This window comes from Haliotis rubra, unplaced genomic scaffold (assembly GCF_003918875.1).
Source record: "Haliotis rubra isolate DU_JTF1 unplaced genomic scaffold, ASM391887v1 Scf29, whole genome shotgun sequence".
NCBI lineage: Eukaryota > Metazoa > Mollusca > Gastropoda > Lepetellida > Haliotidae > Haliotis > Haliotis rubra.
This window is the reverse complement of record NW_025766957.1, coordinates 1,299,995-1,325,309: the sequence shown is the minus strand read 5'-3', so window position 1 is coordinate 1,325,309 and position 25,315 is coordinate 1,299,995. Positions and strand designations below refer to the sequence as shown.

The 25,315-nt window shown below is 39.4% G+C and overlaps 1 protein-coding gene across 3 annotated transcripts; it reads left to right on the top strand.

The window, feature by feature from the left end:
- On the top strand, nt 1-25,315 carry LOC124281790 (apical junction molecule-like). 3 transcript variants are annotated; one of them, XM_046717774.1, is made up of 3 exons: nt 1-159; nt 18,831-19,684; nt 20,072-25,315. In XM_046717774.1, exons 2-3 carry the CDS (start codon nt 18,865-18,867, stop codon nt 22,057-22,059), a joined length of 2,808 nt encoding a protein of 935 aa, XP_046573730.1. In that variant the 5' UTR covers nt 1-159; nt 18,831-18,864; the 3' UTR covers nt 22,060-25,315. The 3 variants fall into 3 exon arrangements, with proteins under 3 accessions (XP_046573730.1, XP_046573732.1, XP_046573731.1); XM_046717776.1 differs by having other exon boundaries at nt 1-181; XM_046717775.1 differs by lacking the exon at nt 1-159 and adding an exon at nt 11,255-11,461.

Genomic DNA, 25,315 nt, shown 5'->3' with positions numbered 1-25,315 from the left:
AACTGTTTATGGTAGGAACGGTAAACATGGCTGTGCGGTATCCTCACGGTGGGCCATGCTTGTAGTGAGTAAGTTACACGGTCACATGAATGTACTTCTTGGATTGACGGGGAAGGAATAACAGAATCCAAAGGGATACGCGTGCAGCACAAATCAAAGGTATACTGTTGCATTTATACTGGTGAGTCTTCATGCTCCCGTACAGCACATCTGTTTACGGTACGCACGGAATGCACGTGCACACATGTCAGAAGTGTGAAAAGCATAGTTTCCACGCTTGTGACAAGCCGGTGCTCTTGCATGAAGTCGAATTGAAAACATAATCAAGCTGACAGGGAAATAATCTGTACGTAGCGAAAGTTATAAATGTTTATAATACATATGTTACTATTTTAATGACAACTTGAATATAAGCAAATGTAAAACGCGTTTGCATCATTTACATCATTGAAAGAATAGATATCACTCTTTGATTCAATGAATGAAGCTGAAGATTACATTAAATGATAATATGAAATTGAAGCATAGGATACACACATAAGCGGAGCCGGGTGTGTGTGTGTGAAGGGGTGCAGCCCTTTGTCCTGAAAGTTTATTAAATGACCATTGAAACTCTCATGAAAATGAAGTGTGCACCTCCCCCCCCCCCCCTTTCTCAAAAGCTGTATCCGCCCCTGATCATTAATAATTTATGCCCGTCATTTCTCAAGACTTTACAATTGCTTCAGTTGCATTACCAAATTGAAATATTCCCCAAGGGGAATGTGTCCATTTTACATTTTCACTAATGTGTCACAGTGAAGGGCATCAAACTCATTTGTCAGTATGATATGACTAATTGATTGTAAAGGTACAGTATCACGATTATAGGGAAAAGAGCATTATTTTAAGTGGCCGAGGGACCCGTGAAGATCCGGGTTAGAATTGATCTCTAGTAACCCATGCTTGTCGTAAGAGGCGACCAACAGGATGGGGTGGTCAGGCTGTCAGACTTGGTTGACACATGTCATCGGTTCCCAATTGCGTAGATCGTTGTTCATGCTGTTGATCCCTGGATTGTCTGGTCCAGACATGATTATTTACAGACCGCCGCCATATAGCTGGAATATTGGTGAGTGCGGGGTAAACTAAACTCGCTCACTCACTCAATTAGATGAGAACGGCACTTTATGGATGAACAGCTTCTTTATTCGGGTGACGCTCTGTTTCAATACAGATTCTTGTATGGTTGTCAAGCAAGTATGCGTCGGGTAAAAAACAGGGTTATCTATATACAGTAAATAATTAACAAGAACAACAAGAAGTCAATTTCTCAATCCTTTAGTTGAGTGAGGATTCAGAATACATTGCTGTTTTTATGTATTTAAATAGATTGAATTTATGTATATAAATCAGGTAAATTTTTAACACAGACTGGCATCAGATCTGGTATATTATTATGCTCACATTTTTTAAGAACTGAAAAAGTAGTACTTGTATAGCGTATCCACATTGAGCCAAGAAGTACCTGAAAACAGTTATCAAGTTTAAACAGGTACATGTTGAAGGTCACAGTATAGCCCAACACAACTGATTGCCCTTCATGTTATGTATCAAGCTAATTAGTCCAGTGCTGTTTATTGAAGTTAATTAGTCAATTCAGTGTCTTGAGGTTAATTATGTTGCATGTTAATTACATAACACATACAAGGATTGAAACTAATTATGGGGTGTGTAATAAAAACATGAATAATTATTCTGATGGCCAGAATATTTTGACAGTTCACAACTTAACATGCTGAACTCTCTCACCCCTTGAATGGTCAGTTATTCAAATTTTGAAGGTTTCAAATCTGTTATGTCAGATATTTCTTGAGACCAAGCACAATTACGAGACTCCAATATACTGCTGTGGTTCCAATGTTTTTATTACATCAAATATTTGCAATTCAGTTATAATAATAACTTAATAACAATAACTCATCAAAATAAGACTTCAAAGGTTTTGTACGTGTTATTAGGAAAGATAAGAAATCCTGGCATTATGGGAATATATCCACAGGCCTCAGTTTGCTTTTGATCACTGGATTGTCTGGTCCAGACTTGATTTTTTACAGACTGACGCCATATAGCTGTAATAGTGCTGAGTGTGGCGTAAAACTAAATTCACTCACCTCAAACAGTTATCCAGGCACATACTGACTTTGGCAAATGCTTGAATGCTCAAAAGTTTCCTCCCTTGTTCAGTTAAGTTATTTCCCTTTCTAAGGAACCACTGTGGACAACTATTGTGTACCACCTTTTTTAATCTGTCTAAAGATAAAACAAATATTAAAGTGCAGAATTTGCTCCATTCAAATTTGTTTTCAGTGTAGCACCATCTTTCAGCTTTCCCTGTGAGTTATTTCACCAAATTGTGTAATATCTTAAAATATATGCAAAGGTATTAAGAATTGACAGGGTATTGTACACTTTCTGAAAAATTAAAAACAGAACTATTATTGCATGAATAGATGGGTAAATTGTGAATATTTCAGAATATCATGTGCACTTATGCAGACAGCAGCAATGACAACCTGAGGATTGTGCCTTTAAGAATTACTTGTTTGTTTTTTCTTTAATGTGTGTACTTGGTTTATGACATGGCCGTAATGGTATTGATTGTGTTGATGAAAAGTTAATGAAACACCGGTGTTACAAGGAAAGTGGAATCTGCAAGTAGATAATTAGATCTCAACTTATTCCAGTACTTGTCAATAATAAATGATTTTCATTATGTGTGAGGAATTTCACATTCCAATGTGTTTTTCTCATCACTTGATTCTGTTGTGGTGGTGGGGGTAACGTAATGGTTAAAGCGTCCGCTCGTCTCGCCCGAAAACCCGGGTTCAATTTCCCACATGGGTACAATGTGTGAAGCACAATTCCAGTGTCTCACGCCGCTTTTAGCAATATTCTAGCAATATCACGGCGGGGGACACCAGAAATGGGCTTCACACATTGTACCCATGTGGGGAATAGAACACAAGTCTTTGGCGTTATGAACGGTTGCTTTAATCACTAGGCTGCCCCACCGCCCCGAAAGTAGCACGAAAGAACAAAATGGACATACATATGTTCACATCAATAACGAAAAGGGTCTGCCAGTTTTTACAGTAGTTAACTGCATCTCTGATCATCTGTTATATTTAACTGTTAAATTGAACAGCATCACTGCCATTTGTGAAACAAAAACTTCAAGACTTGTCAAGTTCCAAACTACTTTATGGTGTTTTTTATGGCAACAATTTGTGTTGCTCAAATATGTTTTTTGTGATATTTCCTTGGTTAATTTTTGTCAATATCAGCAATTTTACGACATAGTTTTTTGGGTGGACATGTTATCACAAAAATAATATGGAATGGATGTTTTTGTTACATGTGCTGATATACTAGTATGTAAGTATGCCAGTATGTAAGTATGCCAGTATGTAAGTATGCCAGTTGCAAGACAGTGTAACACATAGCTTCACAAAAGTGAGGCATTTCAAACCAAATGTATGGTCTAAGCTAACACTTGCTGCGGCTGAGTGGGTTAGATCTCTGGCTTTGTGTGCTGGCAGTTAGGTGCCTAAATCTGTGCGTGTTAGTGTGGGTTTGAATCCCATATGGGACTCAACTTAAAAAAATACTTGAATCTATACCCTTCAAAGTGTAATCTCAAAATATGACATGTTAAAATGCAACATGTCGCTATGTTAATATAGTCTTTAAAGGTCACATGCAACGTAAAACACAGATTTGCAGATTCTGATACCTTTCGGTATGGACTTACCGAAACAAATCGTCAAAAATGCAAATTCAACTTATAAAGTTGAAAAATAACGCGATGAAAAAACCTGCGCGAAATCGGAGTTCAAACGTTTCACCAATTTCCCCCCGACTTTTCTGGGGAAAACGGGTTTCAACAGCTGGGCTGCGCTCATAGCACGTGCGCAGTGAAATAGGTTCGCGCAGCTTGGAAGCGGGTTGTCCGGTGAATACTCGGTGAAGGCTTTGGTGTGAGCCATTTTTCTAATGTTTTGTTGATATCTCACAGACGCGAGCTTTTTATATGTTATGACAGTAAATTAACTGTTTATATCATTTCATTTGTCTATTTCACCACACGTTCTTCTTACCGAGTCACTTTCTCAGTTCGATACCTAAAAGCAATGTCATTATTTAGCGTTGACAGAATTTCTAACTGTGATATAGATATGTCGTTGTCACAGACAAAACTCAATGTCTTGTTTTATTCACACCTGTGTGTCTGCCTGCCTGTCTGCTAAAGACAATATTCAATACACAGCTGCTATCACTGACCACATGCAATTTGAACTTAACACCAATCAGGCTATACACCATAAACAAAATGCATTGATTTATGGCCCGAGTTCGGTCTCTGTCACATTATGTAATTACACAGACAGGCAGGTGTGATAGTTGAACACATGACATGTTATGATGTCTGTTGATTGCAAAATGTTATACACAAAAAATGAGCATGTATAATACAAAACCCAACATCTCTATATATACACACACAATGAGCCGTGAGGGCATCTGCAATGAACCCGCCGTTACACTTGAGTGCACACCAGCCCGCTTTGACTGGGTTCGGTATCCAGGCTGCTTCGTTTCTTGAGAAGTAAACCCAAGTACACAATATTTCACTTTTGATTTGCGATTGTACGCTTATAATTTTGTTTATATGTTTTTTCGTAACCAGCAATGTATATTATATGTCATGAATAAGTGATAATTGTGTTTTAATTATATTTGATTTTTTGGTTGCATGTGACCTTTAACACAAAATAGAACCCTATCTCACCTCACCCTCGTTAAGGTCAGAACGTCACATAATGGCTGAACTATCACGGTAAAGAATAGCCCATAATCAGGCATAACGAGGCCCATTAAAATACATGTGACATTTGAGGAAGACCGTGCAATAACAGACATGGTGAGGCAGCTCTAATGTCGGGGCTGCTGGCCATTGTGCTCAGTAATTAATTGACAGGATGACAAATGAAGCTTAATGGGATCTAGTGATCAGTTACAATTCAATAAAATTGAATGGTTAAGTACATTCCTAAACTAGATCCATGTAAGAAATGGTTACATTCATGCTTGAAACCTCAGAAGTCTGTTGAAAGGATGTAGGACAATATATAATACAGGTGGGATTTTGACACTTACGAATTGTTTTATCCATGTAAGAAATGGTTACATTCATGCTTGAAACCTCAGAAGTCTGTTGAAAGGATGTAGGACAATATAATACAGGTGGGATTTTGACACTAACGAATTGTTTTATCCAAATGTTGAAGTCAGTAGTGATTGTTGTGATACTGACGTTTGTTTTGTTTGTTGTTTAACACTTGACAGGATTCCATGATAGAGAAGCTCCCCATGAACCTATGCTAGTCAGTTGTTATAGGGATGGGAGGGTCATTCAGGTTGTTGATGCACTTATGTACACAAAGTAATGACGACCCCCCAGCACTTGTCATATTTTGGATGACCCTCCTCATGTCCTAGTAGATTACTTTCATGACTTCCTGAAAAGACAAAATTCTAAATAACTTAATATTAAGTTAGGCCTAAAAAAGAAATGTTGTAGTTCCCATTACCCGACCGACCCTTGAATTCTGGTGCTGACCCTATTTGTTTTAAGCAGTATAAATAAAATACGTGTTCAGATACCATTGTTTTTCCCCGGCACCGACGGACATAAGTCATTCTGATAGAAAAAGACGACATGATGGTGGCAAGCTTGATTACATAAACGATTACACATTGATAAATGTGTTATTAGTTTGTACTTTACTTCTATTAAGAAAAAAATGTAAAAAAATAAATATTCCTACCTACCTACCCTAAATTTTAATGAGTGAGTTTAGTTTTACGGCGCTCTCAGCATTATTCCAGCTATATGGCGGTGGCCTGTAAATAATCGAGTCTGGACCAGACAGCCCAGTGATCAACAGCATGGACACTAAATTTTAAAGAGCTGTAATCGGAACCACAACATTTTTTTTATTTGGCCTTACCGGTATATCATGTCCACTTTTTCATCACCTTCTCCAAAGTTGTATAGTTTTTCTTTCTTTCGTATTCTTGGGCGACCCTTTCCTGATTCCATCTGCCCTACCCGCTACTAAAATAAAGGAACAGTCCCTAAGAGGTGACTAAATGGATTTGGTGGAATTTGTTGATTGCATATAATCAGTGGCATATAATAACAATCAGCATAATTGCATAATAATGATAACCATCAGCATTGATTATTGTGCACAGTGAGTGAGTATGGTTTTATGCCGCTTTTACGCCACTTTTAAAAAGCAATATTCAAGTAGTATCATGCCGGGGCACACAAGAAATGGACTTCTTATAATGCTTTTTGCAATATTCCTGCAATTACACGGCAGGGAACACCAGAAATGGGCTTCACACATTGTACCCATGTAAGGAATTGAACCTGGGCCTTCAGGGCAACGAGCCAATACTTTTACCACTAGGCTACACCACCGTCCCGGCTCACAATTATGATCAGATGGTTGTTGGATTATTGACATGTTCCATATAGCTGGAATATTGATGCATGGGACGTTAAATAACAAACAAACAAATCTTTGATGCTAAGCTCATCAATATTCCACCAACGGAGGTACAGTGACGACAGGCTGTCAATAATTGAGTCCGACTGATGTATTGATTTCTATGTCATGATTGAAAACTTGACTGGCACCAACAAGAGTTAATGGTAAATAAATGATATTTCTAAACACATTGGAACCTTGTGGAATACGTAACCATATCCCTCACTTAAAATGCAATGTAAAAAGAATTGGTTGGTCTTCCTCCAGAGTTAAGGTGATTGGTTGTCATTCTACCTCAATGGTCAGGATTGTTGCTCATGTATCTAGTCATTGGTTTGTCTAGTCCGGATGTGGAGGACTTGACAATAATATTATACAACCCTCAGTAAAGGATATAAAGATGAAACTTGTCAAACATTTTGAGTTCTAAGGAAGACCTATTTAAACAACCATGACCATCATCACACTGTTTTTCACTGATCGATGGAGGCAGTGGGGTACCCTGTAGTTTAAGTGTTTGGGTTCTATTCCCCACATGGGCACAATGTGTGAAGCCCATTTTTGTGTAAGTCACCATGGTGTTACTGGAATATTGCTAAAAGGTGGAAAAGCCATTTGTTGGTAGTTAAAGACATGACATAAAGGGGATGATGGGGCAAAACCAGTCACTCACTGATTAACGGTTTTTGGTAAAGACTGAAGAGAGGAGTCCAACTTTAAAGCCATTTGTTGATAGTTCATGATATTAAGGAGGTGATGGGGCAAAACCACTCACTCACTGATTACCGGTTTTGGTAAAGACTTAAGAGAGGAGTCCAACTTTAAAGCCATTTGTTGATAGTTCATGATATTAAGGAGGTGATGGGGCAAAACCACTCACTCACTGATTAACGGTTTTGGTAAAGACTGAAGAGAGGAGTCCAACTTTAAAGCCATTTGTTGATAGTTCATGATATTAAGGAGGTGATGGGGCAAAACCACTCACTCACTGATCACCGGATTTGGTAAAGACTGAAGAGAGGAGTCCAACTTTAAAGCCATTGGTTGATAGTTCATGATATTAAGGAGGTGATGGGGCAAAACCACTCACTCACTGATTAACGGTTTTGGTAAAGACTGAAGAGAGGAGTCCAACTTTAAAGCCATTGGTTGATAGTTCATGATATTAAGGAGGTGATGGGGCAAAACCACTCACTCACTGATTAACGGTTTTGGCACAGACTGAAGAGTGGAGTCCAACTTTAAAGCCATTGGTTGATAGTTCATGACATTAAGGAGGTGATGGGGCAAAACCACTCACTCACTGGTCAAAGGTCTTTGGTACAGGCTGAAGAGTGGAGTCCACCTTTAAAGTCATTTGTTAGTAGTTAATTACATTAAGGAGGTGATGGGGCAAAACCACTCGCTGATCAGTTGACTTTGGCTCAGGCTGAAGAGTGGAATCAGCCTTTAAAGCCATTTGTTGGTAGTTCTGGTAGAGGTGATGGTCTAAACCCACACACTCACTGGTCTTTGGCACAGGATGAAGAGTGGAGTCCACCTTTAAAGCCATGTTAATGTCCTCATTGCATGTCTCACAATCGGCGCTGCTGGGGAGCCACACCTGTGCCTGCCAACCTAGAAGTACCTGAATAGTGAGTATGAAATCAAGGTGATTGTTATGGCAACACTTGACTGTTCTCAGGCTATTCTTCCTCCAGCGTATTGATGTGTCCCCTGGAACTAGTCAGTCATGAAATAACTCAGTGTAATGTGGTATACGGTTTCTGTTCGACATTATTGATAGTTATGATGTCAATGGTGTTTGTGTCAGTAGCGGGTCAACAATGATCAACGGCAGGCCTAATGGGAAACGTGGGGATTAAAATATATTGATAGTATTTTTGGGGCATTAAAAGTTTCAATCAAATCCTAAGTAGTATTTGATGTTAGATGGAAATAAATTATTTTGGTGATATTGTAGTAAATCATGATTAAGAAAGCAAAAATCCTTGACACCTGCCAATTTATGAATATTTGCGGCGAGATTTTGTAACTTCAGTTAAGCAGCTAAAGATCGGTTGTCTGGAGGGAGGTATTTATGGTTTAGTTTGGCTGTAAAGATTAGCGGCTTTAGTGTATATATATATAACAGCTTTAGCCCTACTGCATATAAGAAGGTTAATAGACACATTATTTATCCCAACGGGTACCCATTTTCTGCTGGGTTCATGACATTTAGTGGCTGTGGTTAAAGTGTTTGCTCAGCACTCCGAAGAACCATGTTTGAATTATACACATCTTCATCAGGGTACAATGTGTGAAGTTCGTTTCTGGTGTGCCCTGCTGCGATATTGCTGAAATATTGCTAATAGCTAATGATGGGGACTGTTTTTGTCAGTTACTATACTCAGCAAATATGGATGGATGTTCAGTGTATATTTATTTCTTGATCTGACTGAGCATTCAGCATATGGCAACCAACTCACAATGTTCTTCAGTGGTAGAGATGGTAGGAGCTAGTGGTTCAAGCGATTGCTTGTTCTTCCAAAGACCCAGGTTTGATTCCCATTGTTGCGGTATGTAAAGTTTCTGATATTCTCTGCTTTATATTGATGTAATATTGCTAAAACTGATTTAAACCAAGGTAGATTTATTGTCAATAGTATAACAGGCCTTCCTTTTGAAGATGTGTCTTATTTCATGGTCAGAAGTCATTAAATACAGCATAAGATCGGGTGGTCAGGTTCGCTGACTGGATTGACACATGTCATTGTATCCCAAATGCATAGATGAATGTTCATGCTGTTGATCCCTGGGTCGTCTGGACCAGACTGGATTATTTAGAGACTACTAGCGCTACCACATAGCTGGACTATTGCTGAGTGTAGCTCGCTCGCTCACTCACTCACTCACTCACTCACTCACTCACTCACTCCTGGAGAAGTCTAAGTTTCACAGTCAGGAGTGATTAAATACAGCACAGTACAACAGGTCTTCCTTTTCAAGAAATGTAAGTTTCACGGTCAGGAGTCATTAAACATAGCACAGCGCCAAGAGACTGCAGTGAGTCATGGTGATATAGTAAACTTCAGTGTGATCACCTATGAATAATTCCCTTGTCATAAGCATTGATTAAAAGGTACTGCACTTTAAGTATTCTCAGCTGACTATGATGGATGACATTTGTTTATTCATGTTTTCTATTGCTGTTAAGGGGGCGGTGGGGTAGCCTTGTGGTTAAGGCATTCCCTCATCACACCGAAGACCCTGGTTCAATTCCCACATGGATGCAATGTTTGAAGCCCATTTCTGGTGTCCCCAGCTGTGATATTGCTGGAATATTGCTAAAAGCAGCGTAAAACCATACTCACTCACTACTGCTGTTAAGTGTGAGAGTTATTATGACCTCCAGTTAAGGATACTGAACTTTAATACAGGGTTGGAAATACCTCGTATTTTAGTGCCTACAACATGGTTCAAGTGGCTGACTGTTGTGTCTAGTTTAGTCAGCACCATATGCTCTTGGGTTTCACTAGACAGGCAAATGTCTGAGACCTGCATCACTTGAAGCTTTCATACAACATGAGGTAGACATAGATGTGGAATACTGAATAAGCAGAATCAAACCCAACTCACTCACTCGCTCACTAATAGGGGTTAGTGAGTGGGTCAGGTTTTATGCTGCTTTTAGCAATATTCCAGCAATATCATGGTGGGTAGACTCCAGAAAAGGGCTACACATATTGTAGCTATGTGGGGAATCAAACATAAGCCTTCTGTGCGATGAGTGAGCACTTTAACCACTAGGCTACCCTACTGCCCCTATACACTGAACACATAGCAGTGGTTAATAGACACATACATTCATACTTTTGTAAAATGTCTGCATGATCATTTTGATAAAGCTAGTTACAATTAGGGAATTGAATTAAAATTACATCAAATGAAAGTTTGAAAACATGTTTAATAAAAACCTCTATCAAATCTTACAGTCACAATGCTAATGAGCAGATAAACCATAGAGATAACCAAAATATAATCTGACATGAATGATCGAAACAAAATTCTGTAGCTTATGCAATATACAAGATACAAACTTGCTATCTCAAGTATCTGTATCAATGGCAACAGAGTCACTCATGTTTTGTTAAGCTAAGGAGAAAGATAAATCTTTCTAAACCCAGTTGAACGCTATGCTTCGGACAAGTTGTGAATCTGCTATAGCTAATATCCCTCCAGTAGAACATGCATTGTAGAGATGGTCAGTGGCTTTGAATGTACCCGTTGTTGTGACAGCACCTAATATCAATGCTAACAAAATGCCGTTGTCAGGCGAGAAGGTCAACCTGCATATATATGGGTCATAGCATAACGTTCACTATACAATTCGAGCTGTTAATTCGAACTCATCCTGTAGACTGATACAAAATGCATCCATTGTGTCTTCAGAAACGTGCTTAGTTTCCATTCATTGTGTTTCAATGTGACATACCATATTTCATGGATAAAAACATGTTTATTCAAGGGGCTAAGAGTCGTCTCTTATGACACCGGCAGGGTTTATTCTACGTTGAGGTATTTATTCCCCCCAATGGTCTCTACCAGTCGGCTCAAAGGCTTAGCTTTTGAATACAGCTCTCCATTGCCAACATAGCAGTGTATGGGGGCATGTCTGTATGTAACAGTGTGAGCCAGCGTGGCGAAATAATCACACTTGATTGATCGAACACACTATGCTATGTTTGACAGCTGTCAATGGTTGTCAAGCATTGGTACTTCCTAAAGTGGGGCCTGTTTTCCTTGGATATACACTGAATTGGTGGTCTACAATTCCAGGAATCTGGAACTAGTGTTCCTCACGATGTTGAAGATGTCATGTGAGTCAATGTTGTTCTCATTAATAAGAATTTGTCAAAGTGGACATTGTTATTGAGCTATTGGAAGGAGTTTCGTCTATAGATTACTGCATATTATATTTAGGTCTGTGCTGGTTGTCATTCTTGATGAATTTTATCGATTTCTCTGTGTGTCTCAAATAACATAGTAACCGTTAATTTGTCATGTGTTGTGTGTTTATTGTTTTTGAGGTCTAGTTTGATGGTAAAGTCAGCTATATAATCATGATATTGATGAAGAAATAGTGTGAGATACCTGTCATGGCTTCTCCGTGGATTATCATTATGAAATCTTTTGTGGAACTTGATTGACACGAAAGATCAAATTCTGATGTTTCTGAAGATTCTGGAAAGTTTTTCTTTGCATGATTGATGTAAAATAATGTCAGCAAATATATCAAGATGTGTTATTAATCCATGTCATTTTGTCCTAATGGAAAGGTTTGGGAAAAATATTGACCGCGATATTTGGATTTATCGATAAATGTATTCTTGAAGTTTCCACGATGACCTATGTATAGATACAATCATGTGGACGACAGGAAGAGATGAGCCAGTTCTCTTGTTTTTAGAATGTCCAAGATAAGTTATCATAATAGTTATTTTTTTATGATTTGGTGTGATACTTGGTACAATTATATTATTGATGACGTGTGGTCCTGTGCATAGAGCTCAGGTCACATATCAGTTGAAGTTAAGTAATGTTGGGTGCGGAGAGTCTTTGGATGGGTAACTATGTTTGGCAGCTTGACTCCTGATAGTTTCTTGGACAGCAGTCCTGCCCCACAACGAAGCCCATGTAATACATGTGGTTACACCTTAGGCAAGTGGGTTTGTTCAAAATTGCCTCTGTTCACCCAACAGGAAATGGGTACCCGGTGAGATAAGTCATATTACTATAAACCTTCTAGCGCCTCATAGGCAGCTTGGGTTATCCGGGGTAATTATAATCCTGCGCTGTGAGCAATTGAGCTTGCTGTTGGGTGTGGATTTAGCATATAAATGGACTAATTATTATAAATTAAAATTAAATTATTAATTATAATTATTACTGTTTGCTTTGTATTGATGCAGAATTTTACAGGTACATATATGGAACTCATTTTATTTGGTGTTAAAATGAGAGAAAAGATACCATATTGTCTTGTGCTATATGAAAGAATTATCACAAAAAGTTGTTATCAAAAACCAAACCTTTATGAGTATGGTTTGGTTGGCAGATGAATATTTCTACTGGTGGTGAAAATGTCTCAATAATCCTCATGGATATGATGTCTCAAGTATATAATACAAAATCATCAAGATTCTTATTGTATCAAAGTCAGTTTTTCCATATACCATCATAGGCACTTTTAATTAGCTGGAATGACAAGGAGATGAACAATCTATAGGTACGAACTATCTGGTGGTATTTGGAAGAATGATCCTGGGATTGTTATTTTATTTTTATGTGTCAATTTTTACTTACTCCCACTTGAGATGAAATGTAACTTATATTGACTTCATGAGTACTTCCTGTCACATCACCCGTGAAGGTCCTGGTTAGAATATTGATCTTCAGTAACCCACGCTTGTCGTAAGAGGCAACTAACGGGATCGGGTGGTCAGGCTCGCTGACTTGGTTGACACATGTCATCGGTTCCCAATTGCGCAGATCGATGCTCATGCTGTGAATCACTGGATTGTCTGGTCCAGACTTGATTATTTACAGACCGCCGCCATATAGCTGGAATATTGCTCAGTGCGGGGTAAAACTAAACTCACTCACTCACTCACTCAATCCTGTCACATCAATTTCTTCAAAATACGTATTGTATCAGGACAGCATAAGTTACTAAGTGAGAGGTCCTTTCAACTACCAGAATTACAAAGAATTTGGATTTCTATCCAAACTTGTTTTGAATATCAATGCGGGTGCTATTGAATTGCCTTTGAACTATGTGTCTTTTCAAGTCTGGACTTTCAAGTTTGAAGTTGCCTTGCTGACTGCTACCTCAAACACAGAAACATGGCTGAAATGCGTGTTGAAGAACTGAATTTGGCTTATAAGCCATGTTTGAGATATCGATTTCCTTTGCTTGGAAACAACTGTAAACAGCTTGCACTATGGAACAATTGTTCTCCTCTCACTAGGGGCAGTGTGATATCCTATTTACACGTCGGTACGTGATGCTGGGAATGTTTGTGGATTGTTTATTTTTGTCCTTAAAAGTACCAAAATAATGACACATTATCTGATTGATTATTCTACAGAAAATTGTGTGAAGTCTTGTGTTATGATGCATGGCACATCATTATAATAATGAAAAAAGGTGAAATTGGTTTAGAATTACTCACAATGCTTTGATGGTTACAAGATTGTTAAAAAGTTGAAATGTAAACATGTAAAACTTGGATCGGTTACTGAACACGGACAGGTTACAGAAGTAACAATCACACAGACAGATGGCCCAATGTACCATGTTTTTGCTACTTGGACTGGCATAAGGTTATGTCATGGTTTCTCATCATGTATCCGGTCATGGTGGCTCAGTTGTCCACAGTAAGAGGCAAGTAACAGGATCGGGTGGTCAGGCTCGCTGACCTGGTTGACACGTCATCGGTTCCCAATTGCGCAGATCGATGCTCATGCTGTTGATCACTGGATTGTCTGGTCCAGACTCGATTATTTACAGACCACCGCCATATAGCTGGAATATTGCTGAGTGCGGTGTAAAACTCAACTCACTCACTCACTCACTCAGTTGTCCACATTTTAGTGACAAGACCCTTTCCATAATTATTTGAGTCCTCAGTACGAAATCTCTGCAATTTTGTTAGGTGTGCCCGAAATCTATGATGATTGGTAGGAGTCCTGGTTCTCTTAGATTATGTTTCTAAGTTCAGTTACACCAAGATGGTGAGTGGGTATGGTTTTATGATGCTTTCAGCAATATCTCAGCAATATCACAGTGGGGGACACAGGAAATGTGCTGTACACATTGTACCAATGTAAGGAATAGAACCTGGGTCTTCAAGGTGATGAGACCGCCTCCGTGGTGTAGTGGTTAGAGCATCCGCCCGGAGAGCGGAAGGTCGCGGATTCGATCCCCGACCGCGTCATACCAAAAGACATTAAAATGTGGTACTTGTTGGTCCTTGCCTGGCGCTTGGCATTAATGGGTACAACAAGGACTGGTCAGCTCGGAGTCAGTATAATGTGTCTGAGTGGGGTATTCATGCTTCACTGCGGCTTGGTATCTCAGTGGGCTAGCACTATAAAACCAGCTTCAGTCTGGGCTAGTACAAGCAGCCGCACATACACATACACACGCATGCACTTTGTCATATGAGCGAAATATTCTCAAGCATGACGTTAAACCCAATTTCACTTCACCTCACCCCGAGGTGATGAACAAATGCTTCAACCACTAGGCTATCACAGTATCACACTGGCCTCTCCGAGATGGTAAACAGAGTGATCATTACAGCATCAGGTCTGTGACAGAGTATGGAACTTACAGCCGTCTTAGTACTAAGATTGTGTTGTAGAATAGAGCCCTACTTGCCAAGCTCATTCTCACATGCGGTTTTAAACTCAAGTAGACAGAACTCAGTCAACAATAGAGACATATTACCACATCCTCTACTGATAACAGACATTATGCTATAGTTCTGCATATTTCCGCTGCAGATCAACACCTGTGTATGATGAGGACAAATGGTTTCTTCCCTGACCAAACATGGCTAATGTACATAATCTACTATTGAAATAAGACAGATAATCATTACATGAACACCGTTGCCGTCAAGGAGATTAGGTAGCAGCCATTTTATTTGTAGAATCGACCGCACTCTGCTTCTGTATGCTGGCATATCAATAAGCCAATAATCCCCCTGATAAATTTGTATGTGTAACATGATCGGAATATACGAAAACAAATATATTATCTAGATAAGGGACCATTCATAATTTATGGCTGGGGGGGTGATGATGATTTTAAGGGGGGTCACCCATTTGTTGTGGGAAGGTAGGGGTGGGGGTCATCAGTTTTGTACACATGCACTGTGTGGGGGTGGGGGCATCAGCAATTTTGTACATGCAAATTTTAAAAAATATGCTTAAAAATTATTTGAGGGTGGGGGTGGGGTATTGATTTTGAACATGACATGCACGTGGGGAGCTTAGTACATACATTTTAAATTTTTTTTATTTTATTTTAAGTTTTAATTATTTATTATTTATTTTTTTATTTGGGGGTGGTGGGTGGGGGAGAGTGTGTGTGTGGAGGGGTCATTCACATTGTACATAATTCTCCACACACCCCAAGCCATAAGTTATGAACGGTCCGTAAGCTGTGCATATTTGTGTAAAGTACTTATACAACATCACCATGACAGTAAGGTTAAAGACATTTAAAGAAGAAGAAATTTATTTTGTTAACCTAATTGTATGACAATTGTGTAATTAGTAGGACTATCACGATTCACTCACATATTCCGAACAATATTCCTTCATGAATTCAGCTTGTTATTCACAATACCTAGAATCAAATATTCATGAATTTAAAAAAGGTGGGTTTTTTTAAACCAGTGCCCTATTATACAATGCAAAATGGGTTACATCCAAGCCAGGATAATAGTCAACACTCTTATATATTCCATTTGAAAGTGATCTGGTCCATGGTCTTTGTTTACACAATCAACATAGTCAAAACATGTCATATAATATATTTTTTAATATTCGACTGAATATGATGAATAAAACATCAAGTGGCGATGTGTTATGATTTTCTTAAAAACATATTTATATTCATTACCCTATATTGGTATAATGTATTATATTCACCTCATAGTGGATTCGTTGCTGTTCTTGAAATAACACAATGTACCTTTTTTAGCTTGGGTACATCACATAGTGTTTATCTCTACAGATGTTTTCATACTGACAATGCTGGAAGGCATCATGTGTGCAGTGAATAATGCATGGATGAGGAACAATGCGCTTGTTGCAACTTAGACATGTATCACTGTCATATGACTCGCTTGGGACAGCACACGAACATATGCAAATAAGAATTTCCTTGAATGGCAGGAACGTTGAATTATTTTCGAAACAGTCTTTTCATCTGTTTAGAGAACCCAAACACAGGACTCAACATGCCCAGTAGAGTGAAAAATCACATTGAATACCCAAAGAAAACTGTCAATACCGATTGTGAACAACATGTACATATTAAATGGATTTAAAAAACTAGCCCTGAAGTTATTACTAAAGCTTTGTGATAGTTGTATGCGGGCGTTTTCTCACCGCGATATTTGTTGTGTTTGTCGTGAGTGACATTGTCATGGTTACATGTGTGTAAACAATGGTTAACTATCACTGTACATTGTATTTGTTAAATCATTTACAGGAGTAGGATATGATAAACAATGCAGGTGATGGTGCCTAAAATGAAGAAAGTTTAACCATTTTCCTTCACACAGTTTCAGCTCCGTCAGATCGATTATGTGAGTGAGGTTTTATGCCGCTTTAAGCGGAGGAGGAGACATCAGAAATGGTCTTGACACATTGTACCCATGTTGGGAATCGAACCTAGATCCTCATGGTAATGAGTGGATGCTTTAACCATTAGGCTATCCCACAGCCCCTCAGCTCCGTCAGAAGATAAGGGATTTATTTAATCTTTTCATAGTTTGAAAGGAAATTTGCTTATCTCTCTTACTGTGAAGGCGTTGGTAGCACAGTGGTCAAAGGTGACTTAATTCTCTGTTCCGAGTTGCATCCCTTAGGCACACTGGAAACCCATGAGCATAGGTTTGAATCCCGATTCTCCCAGTTATGTTTCCTGGTTTGTCAGCAGTGGCCCAGACTAGATTATTTACGGACTGCCGCCATATAGCTGGAATATTTCTGAGTGCAGCGTTAAACAACAATCAATCAATCAATCTTGAGACTTGCATAACCTTTGGTTTTCCTTCCATAACAAGATGACAAGCATTGATATCATTGGAATTGGTCAAAGAGGTGCACTGAATGCAACGCACCCAATATTCTGCAAAATAATTCCATTACTCACGCTGATACCTGTGAAGGTCCGGGTTAGAATATTGATTAACCCATGCTTGTCGTAAGAGGCGACTAACGGGATCAGGTGGTCAGGCTCGCTGACTTGGTTAACACATGTTATCAGTTCCCAGTTGCGTAGATCAATGCTCATGCTGTTGATCACTGGATTGTCTGGTCCAGACTCGATTATTTACAGACCGCCGCCATATAGCTGGAATATTGCTGAGTGCGGGGGTAAAACTAAACTCACTCACTCACGCTGGTGGTATTACAGGAAGACTGATGTTTTACAAATACTAGTATAACTGTATTCATTGCATAATGTTTTGTTAAAAAAAAATTTAAAAGTTTAAAACAACTGTAAATCTATTCCTGCCTTGTATCTGAGAATGTTTTTCTTCACTAATGGTGAAGCCTTTCTTGGAGCAAGTAAGAATGAACAGATATAGTCAAAATGACTATAGCCTAATTGGTCAACTTTTGAAAGGTTACGCCATAACAGATTTTGATATACCGATATGTGTTTGACTAAACATTTGAGAAATAAATGTTTTAAGTTTTGTGCTACTAGAATACATGCAACACTGTGTCCAGTGTGGTAGCTTACAGTTTGTTCAGCTTGACCTGATCAAGTGAATACTAATGAATTGCGTGACCGTGTCACAACTGGTTGGGTCTATTATTGTGAAGGGGGTGCACCTGTGTCTGTTGATTGTCAACATGTCCGAACAGCCGAGACAAGGTCGCTGTTTGACATCTCAGTGACGAGAAATCGTCAGCAATGTCCTTACTTTCTTTAACAAATAAGCTACAGGTAATAGCGAGAGTGAATCCGATTGTGAAAGTACGTCTGTACGTTGTAAAGTTAGTAAACCAAGCTAGATAGCATATGACTGTATAAACAATTCAAGTAAAATATTAAATGATTATTTTTTCAGAAGTGTTGTTTTCCGGGACAAGTTCTGTAACAAATCCATGTATGCATGCTTCGCAAGAACGCAGCATTAATTACATTGCCTGCTCACCTATTTAATGAAGTTAACTCGACCTGCCGTTTTTGCCATTTGACCTCCCAGGTCATGCATATGTAGAGTAGCTCAGGTCAAGCTGAACAAGCTGTAGTGATTAAGATGTCTTGTCAATGTGGAGGCCTGGATTCATTTATTCCCACATGGAAAAACATTGTTTGAAGGATATTTCTGGTGTTCCCAACTATGATATTGCTGGCGCAAAATGATTTGCTATCATTCACATGCAACAATGAATGAATCAATGTACTTATACCCAAACTATTTGTTTCAGATTCGAAGACCATGACATCCATTAATGCTGTGCGATGAGTTACATCAGCCCCAGATCTCTGAAGTTACTGGAGGATATTGTAAATGAGAGCGACAATAGAGCAACAAATGACGATTTGGTGGAGAGTTCCCACCAGTCGGCAGATCTTGGCAGTCGAGTAGAAAACATGACTGAACCACAGACTGGAAATTTTGATGATACCCTCAATTTCTTTGAAAAATTGGAGAGAGAAAATGGACCTGTATCCAATGGTCATGTTCAGAACGGCCATGTTGAGAATGGAGTGAGAGAGGAGGGTGAAGAATCAGAAGAAGAGTCCTACACTGTGAATGAGTTCAGTGAAACCACTGCAGACACTACTTTTGATAATGATACTAGCTCAAGTTCACTACCTCAGAGACGGAGAGGTCGTGGAACGAAGGTGACTCACAAAAAAGATTTTAATCAGAATTATTTATCAACAAAAACATCCTCTCTGCGTGAAGGGAGTACTGATAGAGACTCTGCAAGCGATAGAATCGAGACAATGAGTGATAGTGGACGTGTTGGGAGACAGCAGCGGAAGCTGAACAAACGGGCCCAGATGCGCGAGTTCCGGACAATCGGTTTGGAGCCGTTAGAAAGTGCTGAGGAGAGGCTGGAGCAGAAGTACATGGAGTTGCAGCAACTTGTGAGTGGGCAGTTCATGGAACAGAAGGTTGCTTTGACTCATAATCACATCCAGCAGATGGAGCTGCTTCGACAGCAGTATGCTATCGCCAGCCATGGACTTCCGCCCACTGGAGTGCTGGTCCCACGGAGCATGCCTGCCCAATTTCGGAACAGAAGCTATAACAGACACAAGGGAGATAAAGGTGACTATTTGCAGACAATATTCTGTCATGTGGTTATATCTTAACAGCTTTAGGTTTTGAACAACTTTGGATTGTGGCCCTTGTAGTTAGTATCTGTGGCTCTAACCTAAGAAGAAATTGTTAGGCTTTATTTGAAAGTCATCACTAACACCCTGTCTTTTTTGTTGTGTTAAGTCATAACATCAATGCCAGGAAAACAGGTGCCGTTGTTAATGTCACTGCATTTCAGGAAGATTAGCAAATCTAAATTTAATTATAAAGCATGTCTCTTTACACTAGAACTGAATTGTGAATTCTGTTCTTTTTGTCACACTGCCACTGAGAACTGTGTGTTAGTTTTTATAAAATATGAAATTTTCAAAGTTTTCCTTTAAAATCTCATTTCAGAAAACCTACAACATCCTGCCAGTGAAGATGAGGCTTACAACACAATAAGAACTCTTCAAACAACAAATGCAGGTCAAAGAAGGTCAAGGGCACGGACTGCAAGGACACGACCTCTATCAGCCACAAGGATGAATCAGAGCCGTTCAACATCTCGAGAACGACATGAGAAGACACCAGATAAGAGACCAACAACAGCCAACGAAGAAGGTCAGCAAAGAAGCAGACAAAGAAAGAAGTCAAGAAGTAGGTCGAATTCTAGAAGTAGGTCATCTTCAGGATCACCACGACCAGGTACTGACACGTTTCTGAAAAATTCTGAGAACGAGTTTGTCAGAGATTGGGTCAAAAGGAAAGACCTGGAGTTTCGCAGAAAAAGGGCTGAAGAGAAAAAGAGGAAAAGACTAGAAAGAAAAGAAAAGATTGAGAAACAAATAGAAATAGAAGAAAGATATAAAGATTCTAAACTGATTGTGCAACAGTGGATGAGACAGAAGAAGAGAGAATCTTTTAGAAGGAAAAAACATGAAAAGGCTGTCCTCAGTGATGAGGCATCAAGAAGAGCCTATGAGCGAGCTAAGACGGTGTCCGGCATTCATGGCCTGGGGGTGAATAGACCAATGTCTGCTCCAGGCCCTATCAGAACAGAGAGGTCCAAACTCAGAGTACAGCGACCAGGCACAACAGATGAGGAGGTGCAGGAGAAACAGGAGCAAATGGTACGAGAAGCAATTATTGGCTATATTGAAACTGAGGCATCGGCAGAGCTCCCTCTTGATGAGGAACCACCTTCACCTTCAACTGAACCTGTCCAACAAGAATTTCCTCAACCTCCTGTTACCAAATATGTATACCGACGGCCTGTTTTAGGGAAAGTTAGATTACGTATGGGCAAATATCAGCAGGCACCAGAGGAGACTAAACCACCTCCTTCACCAGGAAAGAAGCCTATGGTGAAACCTTTAAGTAAGGAAGAGATTGAAAGAAACCAAAGAATATCGTATGATGATTGGCTGCAGGTGAAGAGAAAAGAAGATGATGAGAAGAAGAAGGAAATGCAGAGACAAAATGAACTAACACAGTCAGAGCCCAAGTATGAAAGGCCAATTCCAGATCTTGTTCAGAACGCTGAAGGTAATGTTTTGCAAGGAAGAGCAATTGCACAGAGGCATCCAAGAGGACGAGTCCTCAGCCAGGAAGAGCAGGAAGACATAAGAGAACAAGCAAGAAGAAAGAAGCATGTTCTGTCAATTGAAGAAGAAATCAATGCCACATTTGACATCAGATCTGAGTCTCCTGAACAGGCTCTGGATAGAGTGGCCAAAGATATTGTCAAGTATGTTTTGAAAAGCGTCAGTAGTGATGATGGTGAAGTAGAGGAGCAAGAGGGTTACTTTGAGGATGAAGACGAAGCAGAACATGAGGGCTTGGCTAGTCTTCATGTTGTGGGATCAAAGGCACCTATGTCTAGTAGAGGACGGCCTATGTCAGCTTCAGCTGCTGGTATTCCTTTTCCTCAGTCATCCAAGTCTCCAAGGCGACCAGCATCAGCTCAACCAAAGCCAGGCTGGACGGGAGATTCGTCACAGAGAGTACCTTTCCCACCAGACAACCATTATCAGAACAATAGAATGCTATTTAACAGTAATGGTGGTGAGAGGCCAGAGCCTCAAGGGTCTGATGCATCAGATCCAAGAGGGTTGTATGATGGACAGGATCGCTACTTTACATCTGAGTATAATAACGATGATGAAAGATCAGATGCCCTGGATCTGAACAGTATAACATCCAGCAAGAAGCGTGTGTCTTTCTGTGAGGAGACGACTGTGTTTGATGAGTCCGAGGTGGAGGAAGACCTGGATGATTGGGGTAACCTGGAAGAAGACTCTGCTGATCTGCAGAAAGCTCGGAGTCTGTTTAACTTCATGGCTGAAAACCCAGATTCAGAGGGTGGTGTCGTCATCACCAAAACTGATGAAGTTGATGTTTGATCACATGGGATGTAAGATCCTTAACCAGATGCATAAAAGCCGCCATACCTGAGGATTACTCTCCTGATACATTGTTCAGCCTGATGATATAAGTACACAACACAAAAGTACGATTGAATGAACCAAAAAAGTGGAAAAGTGATACTTAGAGTACTCATGGCTTATATTAAGTAACTTCACTGTGATATTGTTCATTCAATTAAAGTATATTAATGCCAAGTGCCCTGAAACCAGAACCCCTGTAACTGAAAGTGTAGCAAACAGCTTTTGGAATAAAGCTGTACTGGAATTGATGGTCTCATAAGCTCTACATACACAGTGCCAACAGCAATGTAGCAGGTGGAATATTCATTTAGCAGACCAAGAACTGCTCACTTTGGAGGATTTTGAGGCTAATTATGAACGAGTCAGTTTCACTATGGAAGTTAGGGGGCATGAGGCAAATTAATGACAAAATGCAGATTTGTTTTTCTAGTGGCTGAATGTGTATCCTGTTTAGAAGTGACTTTGGACTTATCAATTGTACAAAGTAGATGTTTCCTGAATCAACGTGTACTTCCCGAGCCATATGCATCCTTTTGCTGATGCAACATGTCGTCTTACTCTATGCTTGCTTCCACCCTGGCTTAATGCATCTTGGTGTGGGCTGCCATTTGCAGAGGTGGCTGCTGAAAATAAATCTTCTGCTGGACTGACTGACTGACTGAGTTTTGGTTTTACGCCGCTTTTAGCAATATTCCAGCAACATCACGGCGGGGGCCACCAGAAATGGGCTTAACACATTGTACCCATGTGGGGATTCGAACCCGGGTCTTCGGCGTGATCTTCTGCTGGAATTCTCAGAAACAAGTGAAGCAACCTGCATCATAACAGTTTGTTTTCAGATTGTTTGGTCATCTCATTAGAGTAAAGGGTCATTTTCAGGTGGTCCTTAGCTCTAGGTCTGGGATTCCAGACGCAGTTTAACAAAGCGATCGTAGTGCAATGACTGTCGTAACTCGCACAGTTTAACTTACGACAGTCAGAGTTTTATGATCTCCAACCAGGGTAGATAATTTATGTCTTCCCCTTGCTAAGAGTTGAAGACAAGGACGAGAAGTGGTACAGTGTCTGGATGAATTTTGAATTGGATTATAATGACAGGAATTAAGACACAGTCAGTTGTGTTGCATATTACTGTTGAAATTGGGTACTCAAGTCCATGTCAATTTTTTTACCCTTGAGCGAGTGAATATTGTATGATGTTGTATAAGCAATATTTCAGCTATTAACAGCGAGTCTAAACGGATCTATAACTGTGGACATGCTTGTCTCATAGTTCCATCATCTGAATGATGTAAATGACTCTGTGATATGTTGTCCGATTTGCATCCTTTGTAGTATATGCACAAGTGTATATATTGTCAGTGAAAGACAGTTCGTTAATGAGCTGAGACTTTTGTCTAGTTTATGTATTGGAAATGATATCATTAATGATTCTGTTATAACGAATGAAGCTTGCTTGCCATGATACTCTATTAGGACAAATGATAAGATGAAAACATCTGTGATAAAGCAATTTTGCTTCTAGAGTGTAGTTTCATAATAGAATTCCGTATTGGTTAGAGTGCACACGATGTATATACACTTACAAGCCATGAAAAGAGTATTACCGTATTTGGTGGATTAAGCACTCCGATCCAGCGAACAAGACAACTGATTCAAACAATCGGTAACTAATCTTAAAGCAGCCCCTCCTAGGACCAAACATGCACAACAATCCCTGTTTTTGTCTACATTGCATGTCTAAGGACTAGATAATTGTCCAATAACTTATTTGAAAAATAATACTTCAATTGATGTTTGATCAAGTTCATTACTATCATTCAGTGTTTGAATCTAATTTAACTAGTTAATGGTTTTAAGTATCCACTCAGTCGATATTCCATGCTGTAAGGGTGCATGTTTTGGAAAATACAGTGGTATTCAAGCAAAGTATTTTCACATCATATTGAACCAGTAATTAAATCATGAATACACTTTCTGGCTGATACAGATACCTGGCATTGCTATTGCTCAATATTGACTGTTATGTGTTTCCTTTGGTGTGTATGACCAAATATGATTCTCTTCAACATCAGGATGTTTTGTAGATTCAGGATTCAGCAGTTGTATGTATACATAATGTTCTCTTGTTTGTGTTAATTTGTGCTTAGTGGAATCTTTTGTAAGTGCCTTTTTGTTCATTTTGTCGAATTATTTCGTCGTCTTTGTATTGGCAGCCATGTTGTCAAAGAGGTCAGCTGTAAATATGAACTTTTTTTAGCATAATGTAAATTATTCTACATTCTTTGAACATTAACCATGAACAGATGTTAATTTCCATTGAAGTTGGTGGTATGCACATCAAAGTTGGATGACATCATCAGTAAGGAGAGGGCATGCTCAATGGTGATTTATGTCAAACCGACACAACCATTTTGGTTTAAGTAGTAATCATCACATCTAATTTTAGACATACTACTCCCCTAATGCATTTGTTACAGTTACTCAGTCATGCCAGGACTGAGTGACCATAGTGATATGTAAGAACTGGGCGTTCTTTAAGTTCTTGTTACTGTAAATCTTACCAGTTTAAGTGTCTGACGGTCTGTTTTGAATGAGAACAATCAGACTTACTGGGACTGCTAGTGTTGGCCAAGTCTTGTCCATCTGTACCCTTATGGAGCCCGGTTGTTGGACCCTTCTCCCTAGGTACTCAGTCAGACCACTCTTCTGTTCTGGGGGTGATGTAACTTCTTTTTACTTTATATCTTATCAGTGTCTGATAAAGTCTGTTTTGAATGAGAACAGTCAGACTTACTGGGACTGCTAGTAGGGGGTGAAACCGTATACCGCAATATTAGTAGAACTGCGGTATTTTGCCTTTGGTTCGATGAACCGTAATGCAATAAAAAAAATCAGTATTTTCGGTTTTCGTACCATCATTTATTAAGCTTTTAAAACCTTTTTAAAATGTCTAGAAATCAAATCATTTTGTCAAATTCTTTGCTAGACGGCTGCTATTTTCCTGGAAGTAAGTTCCCATATACCGAACCTAAATGGACCGAACCGAAGGCCCTGTACCGCAATACGTACCGTACCGTGGTAAGAGCGTACCGTTTCACCCCCTAACTGCTAGTATTGGCCAATGTCTTGTCCATGTCAAAAGGGATAATGGTTGATATGTACTGGTAGTGATGCCTGTACGGATGAACGGAGAGGTTCCAGTGTTCTC